General features: G+C 42.9%; 1 protein-coding gene across 2 annotated transcripts in view; it reads right to left on the reverse strand.

Annotated features, from left to right (window-relative positions):
* CXADR (CXADR cell adhesion molecule) overlaps positions 1–11,425 on the reverse strand; it is a 32,610-nt gene extending 21,185 nt beyond the window's left edge. For both annotated transcript variants that reach the window (XM_084226589.1, XM_084226588.1), the window contains exon 1: positions 11,279–11,425. In XM_084226589.1, the coding sequence (XP_084082715.1) occupies positions 11,279–11,333 (55 nt within the window). In that variant the 5' untranslated portion in view covers positions 11,334–11,425. The remainder of the gene's footprint in view (positions 1–11,278) is intronic.
* Between the last annotated feature and the right edge of the window lie 245 nt (positions 11,426–11,670).

Genomic DNA, 11,670 nt, shown 5'->3' on the forward strand with positions numbered 1-11,670 from the left:
CTTGTCCTAAGGAGGAAGAAGCAAGAACAGCCTATCAAGGGAAGAATACACAAATATTGCCCAGGCATGCAGCACCCCTGCCAGGGAAGTCAAAACACAACTAAAGCTGAAAGCAGCATGGGACTCCAGTGCCACAAGAAAACCTTCTACTATTACATGAGCAGTAGAGAATCAGAGAGAAAAATTGGACAGGTGATAGCTGATACAGAGAAGACCAAAGTACTCGGAGTTGCTGCTGCTTGGAGCAGAAGGTTGGACGTGACTGAGGTCATGTCCAACATAAACAATTCTGCAACTGCATTAAAGATCTACATGAAGCAAGCACAGTGACAGGATGACATTTTCTCAATTTTTCCCAAGATTTACCCCTTCAGTTTCCACTCAAATCAGGGAGATTCTATTTACTTATATATGCTCCTCAAAACATAAGAGGATGCACTGCGGTATCCAACTGCTAGGACATGACAGGCAGACATTTCATCACAAGCTGAAGGAAGGTCTGTATCTGTTTTGATTAGCATGGTTTAATGGACAAAATTTCAGACAACTTTTCTGGTTTAGATGCAGATAAGTGACTCAAGTCATTCATCCTACTTACTCAAATATGTTTAGCATTAAAATATCTAACTTCTAACTGCAGCAAATAAATCATTGCAAAGTATAGATGCAGAAGCACACAACAAGCTCTCAAGAAACCCCCCAAAGTCAGCTTTGAAGTGCACCTGATCCAAATGACTGCATATTGTTTTCAAACTATTTTGCAAGGAGAACATGTGCTATATTCAGCTGTGGCAAACGAATGAATATTTGTGACTGGTTGAGAAGAGAAAAGCACCCTTCCCTTGATGAGGAATAATAAGTATTATCCCTTACAAAAATTCATATTAGAAGAAGAGGCCAATACACTATTTAGATTCTGAACATTCAGATTCATGTTTCTTAAGGTGGATTAAAATACTCTTTTTCTGGGGAACTGACCCTAAAGAGCATTGCAAGTTATATCTGTATGACTGAACAAGTTTTTCATATGATTTCTGAAGGGGTGCAAACCCATAGCAAGTCTTTAGAAAAACTCTTTCCTTCTGAAATCTGAACTTACTTTTAAGTATCACTCAAGTAGAACACAGTTTAGCAAACTACATTATTATTAAAAATTATCTAGGGAAAAATAAATGTTTTATGGAATCTGATAGAAGTTGCTTTCTAGTATAAAAGAATCTTCAAAACAGAAAGCAGACAAAAAAATTAAACTGGAGCAAAGCTTTCTTCATTCCAATGCAGACATAAGCAGAGCTGTGATATATACTAATAAATAAAGAAAAGCAAATTACTCTATGAACTACTTATGCATTTAGTATTTTCTTATTCAATCAGGGCACATTGAAATTCTGCATTGCTAGCTTACACAAATGTAAGTGTGCATCTAAATTTGGCATGAATGTTTGTGGCATCAGATAGGGCTGTGCCACATAAGGGTTATGTAACCTGGCTGACACAGTCCCTCCCTACATGGGGAACAGGACAGCCTCTACACAGAGTAAGAGTAAGAGCTGAGTTCAGAGGTGCTGTTCTACTTAGTGTGATCCACCTGCAACTGCATCTTCAGTTTACTACCAGGCTTTCCAAAACCAGTCTTGTTTGCCAATACCTGACTCCAAACAAGCAGAGGCTCTAAATACAAAAAAGCTTTTTCCCACAAAATGTGGCCTTAAGTAGCAAGTAATGATCACAACCAGAAATACACATTAGTGCTTTGAGAGCCATAAGCTATAAAATTCACTTCAAAAACTATAAAAGAGACTTCATCTTAGACTTTTATTTCAAATGCAGATTAGAGATGTACCTGTGATCAAATCTTTTCACCGGGCAGATTTCAGTCTCAAAATCTAACCCCCAACAACCCCACTTTACTTCTGAATATGCCTCTTCTCGACAGTTCATCTCCTGCTTTTCCCAGCTAGCTGTAATGACTTTACAGAACAAAGTTGCCCAACTCTCCCCTTTCCCACCTTCACTCAGACAGTTCTACAGCATCTTATTTCAAACCTGCACTTCTGAACTCAGGCCCTGTAGGAGTAAGTGAGTCAAGTTTACACCCTTAGCAAGCAGGGAGTGTGCAGGGAGGAAGGTACACACGGAGGAGTGCCTGGCTGAGGAGACTCCCCGGTGTATAGCGGCACAATCTAACACAAACTAAGTCTCCAAGGCCGAAATCCACACAAGCAGCCACCATCCCACAATTATCTCCTTCTTCCTCACAATACCAAACATCAGCATACTCAGCAGCCAAAGGGAATGCCTGCAAGACAGGCTCCTGCTGATCAAGTAACTGGATTAAAAGTTGCCTTCACAAAGGAATAAAGGGAAACAAATATTTGGCATTACTTATTTTAGTGGTTTTTGCAGGAGCTAAGTCACTTCAGCACAGATGAGATGGCCAAAAAGCTGCAGTTCTGCTGTTTTGCCAGAAGTGAGAAACAAAACCATATCCTAAATTTATCAGTGAGACCCCACCCCAAAAGGTAAAATGTTTAAAAAGAAAGGCCCAGCTTCAGATTTGGATTCTCAGTTTCTACATCTTACCTCCAAGAGCAAAAAGACCCAACACAGTTACAGCTTTCAGAAGCTTGGGCCCAAAACACTATGAAGCTTTGGTGAATCTAACTCTTCACATGCTATAAATTCTGCAACACTAAGTCCCTAAACAGTATCCTTTAGCTTAGTAAACATTAAAGGAACAATGTCAATAAAAAGGAAGTTTATAGAAGGATAAAAAAAAAAACAGTCTTCTCTTTAGAAAGCAAATTCAATAGACTTGGGGATTTTTGATATGTGATTGAAACTGAAAAATGTTACATGACAGATTCCAACAGACATATTAGTTCAATACACATTAATTTAGCCAAGTATCTAGGTATCAAAGAATATTCGGGCTTCACAGTAACCTCAATGGAGGCAAAACAAGCAAGAGATGAAGGACAGGAACAAGTAAGCAATTGGTCAGGAACTAACAAAAGCTAGGTAATAATGCAGCAGTAAATAAAACAAGAGAAGAAAAAGTCTCACAGCACTACTGCATCTGAATCCATGGGTGTAAAGAGGTTTGGTTTTAGTACATTCTATTTTAGAACTCCACAAAGAATTCGGTTTTTAGGATAATCCCATGCTGATAAAGGCAAACCACAAAGCTTTTCCTGACAAAGAAAGTACTGTCCTGCTAATATCAAGTGTTAAACAGTTACTGTTTAACATGCTCCACAGACCACATTTTTTCCATGCTTCACACCCTCAGCGTTGTTATCATACAATGCAGTGATACAAATTTCAGAGATAAGCACAGTTCACTGTAGTGATAAAAACACCCAAAAACACATTTTAGCAAAAGGAACAAAAGGAATAAGCCTACTTAAACCTAACATTTCTAGGGCTAGTGACATTACTCTACCAAGTATTCTTCTACTTAAACCTCAAAAAGGCCCAATGCAAAATGGTTAGAGAGAAGATAAAGACTTACCTTTCTATACTAGCCTAAGTCCATTAGGCAGAGTACTGGTTAATCCTCAAAGGCAAGAAAATTAAGACAAAAGGTGTTCACACCTGCATTTCAGACTTTCCAGGTCAGTGCTCTCTAAACTGGAGTTACAGATCTTAGTGAAACTCTCCTACGGTGCAGAAAAGTTACAGTTTACAGAACCAGAGAAAGTTTACAGCCCAGGAATAAAAGCACTCACCTAGGAGAGACTTGGCTCCACACACTCTCCTCCTTCCTACTTTAGCCCCAAACTAAATATAAAAGCAGTTCAGGAAACTACAACCACACAGCAATTTTTGTAGAAAAGAGCTAGAGTTTTACGCACTTATTGTTAGTAGGGGCAAGATTTTAAAACCCTCTCTTGCACATTTCATCTCAGCTACCTCACCAATAGCTCAAAGCGGCTGAATGACCAAACTCACAGTTTTCAGAACACTTTTTCCACCGATGGTGCAGATAAAAGACTTATTTGCACGTAATATGTTTTTCCCATAAGCTACAACAAGAAGGCTGATGAAACAGCAGGGTGCTTAAAATAAAAACCCAAGCAAACAGCAAAACAACAACAAACAAAAAAATAAAATACAACAACAACCAAAAAAAAAACCAAACAAAAAACAACACCACCACAAAAGCAAACACACCCCAAAAAAATCCCCCTACATATAAGAATAAGCCTGGGAAACTATCTACTATCCTGGATAGCCAACTCTGCTGTGCTGCTGGGTCTCAAAACAGTGGGCTTGTATTTCCAAATTTTACTTCATCTGAGCAGGGTGGGGGAGAAGCACCACTCTTCTGAGGCACATTTACTTGAATCCACAAATCCTCTGTCAAATCACACGAGCTAAAAAAAAAATCTAGACAGGAAACTGACTGTGCACACTTCTTCAAAGGCATTTTAAAAAAATCTCTATAATCCTGGATGGCTTCAGACAGCATTAAATTAATAAATAGCTCCAATTCGTGTAGTGTAGTATACCCCTGCCCCAGTTTAAAAGGTACTGCACAATTAAGCTAGAAGTTACACATCCTCCCAATCTAATAAAAAATTCTTAACTTAAAGGCTCATATAAACAAAACTACCAATAACTCCAACTCTACAAATACATAGCATGAGTTTGATTTCACTTCCCACCACAATTCACTGAGATCAGCTGAAACAGCTATGCAACAATTAAAACCTAAAAATCACAGACTAAAACTTGAATTATCTTTCTTTTTTTTCCCACAACTTTGCCTTCAGATTCTCTCCAACATCCCTTTCTTTTGCAACTGTCCTCCCGCTCTTTACTTGTTCAGCACATTCTTGAAGCTTTTGGGTTGCTAAACCCAAAGCCACCAGCCCGTATCCTAGCAACTGCTGGCTGATGACCTTCCTGAGAGGGACGTGCTTATCAAGTGGAGAGAGGGGGCATTCAGATCTCCTTACTGAAGGGAAGGATAAGCTTTCGGGAGGCAACCGAAAGGGGGAGGGGATAGTGTAACACAAACTGGGATTAAGATTAGTTTTAAGCAGAGGAGTAGTGTTTAGCCCAGTATCTCCAGAAGACCACAATGAGTTCCAAGTTTTCTGTGGTATCAGCTGGATGGACTTTGGCAGCAGATGCACGAGGCTGCTCTGGCACAAGGGAGGGGAGAAGGAATCCAATGCCACGGCTGGAAGGGGCAACAAGGACGGGAGACACGAAGCTACACACCAGATGTAACCACATCACATCTGTAACGGGGGCAGGTGTAATGTGACACTGTACCTTCAGACTACACTTCAGAGTCTTTAAGGATCCATCTAGAAACAGTACTGAGAAGTGGAAAATGAAATGAAGGCCAACCTTACAAAGACTTTTTTCAGTGAACACAAAAAATAAAAAGATCAGAACCAAAATTCTGACATTACTTACTCACACAAAATCCTGCCCCTACTCTCCCAAGTCTAGGCCAGCTGCACAGGTTGTTTTGCCTTTAGCTCTGCGAGTCATTTTCCCATTACAGAGGGATACTGGAGGCTTACACAGTCACTAAGCAATCAAGCCACATGATTCGATCTTTTTCCTGCCAATTTGATGGCATTTAAAAGGGAGCTGAATGAAGCAGCTCACTGGCAGTGTGAATGCATTGGGCACATCTGTCAGTCGATGCATCAGGGAGTTCACCACAATCCAACACTTAACTGAGCAGCCATATTATTTTCACTTGAGTAAAGAGGCTTTGGCTCTTCTGAGCTACTGAACACACAATGCTTTTTCCCAGTACATGCAAGTTTTGCATTAAGATTGACAACTACTTGATTCAGTAGCACAGAGTTGATTTTGGGCTCTTTTCTTGTTACTGTTTCATTTCTTTTAAATATAAAGGTGAGGCATCATAATTTCAGAGAAAAACGTCTTGTCTGCCCGCTCTTGTTTCCCTCCCTGCCTCACTCCCACCATGTAACAGGCTGAAAGGAATAAGCTCAAAGAATTAGCCAAGACATTAACTAATCATTTAAAAATTTAGGGAGACTAAAATATATTCTTTTTACATAGACACACACATACAGGTTAATTTTTACATGCCTTAAAACATCTGAGATTTAATATTCCTTGTAGTTTATACTGTTAATACATCTATAACGAAGAACTGAAGATGCAGGATAAGTGAATACAGGAAACTTCTTTATGCAAACTAATTCTGTACCAGTTCAAGCAGTTGAGAATGTATCAAATCCTCATCTTTCCCTTCAACACACCAAATATTTCTTGTTGACTAATCATTTTTTAGCGCACTAAGCATATAGGCTTTAGCTGTAGGGCATGAAAAACAAATCTGTTAAAAAAATGCAGCAGCAAGTGCAACTGCACAACTTGCAACCATCAAGTACCTCAGATGCATCCTGACAGCAGCTAAAGGACATCAGAGCACCAGTGAATGGTTCCAGTGTAAAACCAATAAACCTCCAAATCTTGCCTCTATCACGTTTTGAACACATGACCCAGTAAGCAGGAGACAGTTATAATAATTATTATATAAACAATAGCAATATTCCACCCATGTGCATTTGAGGATGCAGCTGACACCCCCTTGCTATAATTCAGACTTGATCTCATTGAGTTGGATCAGGAAAAGGGACAGGCAGAAAATTGACCTCACTAAAATTTATTCTTTTTATAACTTTAAAACTCCCCAAACTAGCTCATCATGGAGCCAAATGAATTCCAGGTACAACTTCAAATGGGGTGCAAAAACAACCTTTGAGGTGACATCTAGACATTTGATTGATTGCCTGATTAAGCCATGTAGCCTTACTCCTCAACTAAGCTCTCTCCAGGCCAAGGTTTTACAGATATTTCCCTGCTTTGGGAAAATACTGATCAAACATAACAAGTTTTCCTCCTAATGCTCTTTTGCCATCCATCCTGTCACTCATTCTTGCCCTGTACCAAGACAAATTGGTGGCAAAACACTTTCTACTTTCAAATCATGTGATCTAACCAGTTAAAAATTAAAGTTTTCAGCAACTGAGACCCATTTACAACTGCAGTAAAGGAAAGCACCAGCTAGGATGTAGGGGCTGCTTATATTGCAGCTGCTACTGAAACAGGTTTACACTGAACTCTGACTTCCTGCCACTTACTCCCATGGAAACTCCCATGAAGAAACTTTTCTCTGAGCCATCTCCTGAAAGGTGCAAAGGAGTAAAAGAGAATTCCCTAAAAAGGAAGGGGGGAAAAAGAAAGAAACAGAAAAAAAGAAAGTGTAACTAAATTGCTGTAGTAGAGGGGGTGGGGACACATACATTCTTCCATGCCGGTGAGCCACACAGTCATTAAAATTTCTCCATATTTATTATGTTTCACATAGTATCTAAAAGTTTCAAGCAATCAATCAGAAGTTGCAACAAGACCAAAAAGGATCCCTGTCATTAAAAGCTTATGAAGCACGCAAACAACAATTGATTAAATTATTGTGGAAGTATGTTGAAACAATAGTGGCCCCAAAAACAAGCTTCCTAGTCTGTACGAATTTCTGCAGGCACTGTGGCAAAGGAGGTTTAATATGCTCCAACACTGAGGCAGATTTAAAGATATTCAAGATTACTTTCTTGAAGTGTGAGTGGAATTATAGCAAAGCATACATGTGCTCGTATAAAAACATGAGCACAAATATTTTTCATAAAGCAGCAACAGAAGCTAAACCAGAAATTCAGGAGGGGTAGTTTCATCTGTTAAGTGGGCTTGGCTGTGGAAGAGGCAAGAACAGAAGACAGAGAGGCAGATGAAGTTTGATGCAACACAGGGGGGCACTCAGAAGAGAGACCAAAGTGATGAGATTTAATAATCTCTGCAGCAGCATTCACAACGTATAAAATATCTTCTGGGAAATACAGATTAGCCAAGGCAAAATCACTAATTCAGATGTCATGGTTGATGTCACAGCAGTTGACTAACAGTGGATCAAGTAATCTCTGGTTAAAGACTTTCATACTTCTTAAAACTCTAAGATCCAGGAAATGGGTCCCAAATTTCAGGTAACTTCTCACATCAATGGACACTTTAGAAGAACCTGAACTCTGCACCTTGTTCAATTACTGCCCAACAGATGAAGTGTCCCACGTTTAGCAATTAAAAGACTGGGAGTCTTCATTAAACTCCTGTGGTAGTCACACTTCTAATTTAAGGTTCTGCAAGATCCTATTGCATGCATAAAAACATGAACAGGCTTAAGTTCCTTATTATACTTATTTGGCAAGGTGTATCAACCACCAAATGCTGACTTACCATGCCTGCATTAGGTTCTACTCCTGCATGCATGATATTGGAATTACTTTTGCAAGTTTAACAGCAGGACAATAACTACAGATTTTTCCTAAGGTTTACCAGAACTTTTACCTTATTTAAAAGCTTACAATTCTATTAATAAAGCATCACGCATTGCAGAATTTCAAAAGAGTACAAAATTACCAACTATTACCACTGCAAACAAAAAAAAAACCAAAATGCACACAAAACCCACTACAAGAGCATCAAGGAAAGATTTCACTACAGACTAAAGAAGTTCCTACCCAATTATTTACCTTAACACTCTACTCAAACTCATCCACAGTTGGGGCATCCATAAGCACAGCCATTACTGTTTTGTAAAACCTTCCTCCAAAAGTTAAATGGGTCAGTATGCATGCAGTATCTATTTTTAGCATGTCTTCCTATAGGTATAATGTGACTATGTTAACATTTTCAATTATTGAAAATATATGTTCTGATGTTACAAATTTTCAGAATCTTAAAAGCTTCTGATTACTGTATTTGTGAAATTGGGACCACAAGTTCAGCACTTGTATTTATTCTCAGTCATTGAAAACCCACACAAATATGAATTTGCACCAAATGGAATGAGTTTACTTTCCCAACACTGTATACCCAGTGCCACACCACAAGATGTCATGATCACTGAACACAGCTGGGTGAAGAAGGAAGTGGGGATGTTCAGAGTGACAATGTTTCTCCCAACAAGCCACCCTTATGTGTGACAGAGCCCAGCTTTCCTGGGCACGGCTGAGCATCTCCCTGCCCACGGGAGGTGGTGAATTCATTCCTTCTTTTGCTTTGCTTGCATGCATGGATTTTGCTTTCCCCATTAAACTTTCTTCATCTCCACCCACAAGTTTTCTCGTTTTTACCCTTCCAATTCTCTCCCTCATCTCAACACAAGGGGAACAAGTGACCACGTAGGTGGTCCTTAGTTTCTTACTAGGGTTAAACACAACCACCACAAATTCAAGTAACTTCAGCACCTAGGCAATGCTTCACTGACAACAGCTCTCACTCAACTGCACAAAAAATAGCTTCCTCTTAGTTTTGTCCATATGGAGAACAGCAACTTACTGACATCTGTTCCTTCAGTGAAGGAAGCAATGTCTATCTGCAGCACAGACCCAGAAACTGTAACTCAACCTGATGGGAAAAAAAACAAGCTAGCTCAAAGGACATATCAACTGCTACGATACACAGATTATTCAATTATCTCCTTCAGAGGACTGTGAAATATACGTGTTTTAGAGTACAGTCACTCAAATAACTGTATCAAAGAGGTATGTGTGTTTTTATTAGGAATATTTCTTTATTTACAAAGTCATCCAATTTCACACTGACGTCTGAAGACACCTGTATCCTTCAGCAGAACTAAAGTGTAAAATTCTGTTATGGATTGCTATTTCCTCATACATTAAATATTCCTAATTTTTAGAACCATAGCCTTTGATAACCCAGCAGTGCAAATGTAGTACATATGATGATTCTACTCACAACAAGTTCTTTTCACAGGTTTTGTTACATGAAGTGTTTCAATATAAACCTTGCCAACTAAATACTACTAACTCACAGCTCTTACACAGCATCTACCTTGTTTCTAACTCTGCTTCAGGAAACACATTTAATGCAGAACTACCTATTTGCTTTCATTCAGGAGATCAGAGTTCACCATTCCATTACAGACACACAATTTTGATCCTATGAGTAATTTCCCAAAACAGCAGTGACATCAACACAGGCATTAACATTTCAATAGGAAATAAAACCTGACCTCCTGACACAACTGATACACATTTTACTGTGAAGCTGAACTTCCACTGGTACTTTGTCACCTTTTACAGTTTTACATAAGTTTGGGTCAACTTTAGTGAAAACTTACTTTTATTTTAGAGATATGTTTAGGAAACACTGGTATGGCAACCAAGTTCATTACAGGAACCTAAAAACATCTAGGATTTGAGATGAAAAACATCTGCCTACTTTTTAGCAGCCTAGGCACGTTTGATTTGGTATGTGTGGGTTCTGGGTATGGTTGATTGCTTTTTTTGTTTGAGACTATCTACTCCTTTGTTTTCTTTCATCACGAAAAACAAACGCGTTGAGGTCCATCCAATTCAACTCCTTTCCTCCCACCCTCAAATCCTCTCACGTTTCCCCCGCAGGGCTCCATCGTGTCCATCGCGTCTGGACAACCGGGTTCCGAGGGCTCTCCGGGAGTCCGGGAGCCACCCGGCCCCTTCCACCCTCTCATCAGCACAGCCAGCCTGGATGCTGGAGGTGCTACGCACGCAGGGCTGGGGTTTGAATTTTTCTTTTTTTTTTTTTTTTTTCTTTCTGCTCTTTCCACGTCGGTTTTCCCTGACGCCGCCGCCCGCCCGCCGCGGGAGCCGCTCCGGCCGGGAGACACCGGGCGGGCACGGCGGCACAGAGGAGCCGGCCGCACCGGAGGCTGCCCGGGAGGGCGGCGGGGGAAGGGGAGGGGGAGGCGACAGATAAAGCTCGGCAGCCGCGCTGAGGGCGAACAAAGCCCAGGTCGGCTCCACGGCGCGGCCCCACCGCCAGCGCCCGCACGGGCACCGCGCCCCGGGCTGAGGGCGGGCAGGGCAGAGGGGCTGGCGGGGACAGGGAATGGGGCTGGAGGGGACGGGGAACACACGAGCGATAGAGACCCGCACCCGGCCGAGACCCGCACACACCGTCTCACACACGCACCCAGGGCGGAGACCCCCCTCACGCCCACACACACGGCGGGGACCGCACACACGCAGGGGCGGAGGTGCGGCGCACCCCAGCCCCCGGGGCGGACACCGTGCGGGCAGCAGCCCCCTCAGCCCCGCCGCGCTTCCTCCCAGCCCCACAGATCCACCGCCTCCCGCCCTCCCCTCTCTCTCTCCCTCCTTCCCTTCCCTTTCCCTCCCCGTCGGTCCGGTCCCGTCCCGTCCCTTCCACCTGCGCCCACCTGCGGAGCAGAGCAGCACGAGGGACACGCCGAGCAGCGGCAGCGGCGGCTCCATGGCGCGGCGGGCACCCGGCGGCGGCGGCTCCGTGCCCGGGCTGCGCCCCGCGCACCGCCCAGCAGGTGAATCAGCCCGGCCCGGCCCCGTCACTTCCGGCCGCTCCCCGCCCCGCCGCGGCTCCGCAGCGCCCGCCCCGCCCGCGGCACCTGCGCCCGCCGCCGCCGGCCCGGGGCCGCCCGCAACGCGCCCCCGCCGCGGCCCGCCGGGGCTCCCCGCGCCCCGCCCGGCGCTGCCCCGCCTGCCCGCCCGGCCGGCAGCGCGGACGGGGCGGCGCGGGGACCGCCGCGCCCGAAACACGCGGTGCGAGCGGCGGGAGGCTGCCCGCGGTAGGCGG

The sequence above is a fragment of the Fringilla coelebs genome (assembly GCF_963513975.1).
Source record: "Fringilla coelebs genome assembly, chromosome: 2".
NCBI classification, from domain to species: domain Eukaryota; kingdom Metazoa; phylum Chordata; class Aves; order Passeriformes; family Fringillidae; genus Fringilla; species Fringilla coelebs.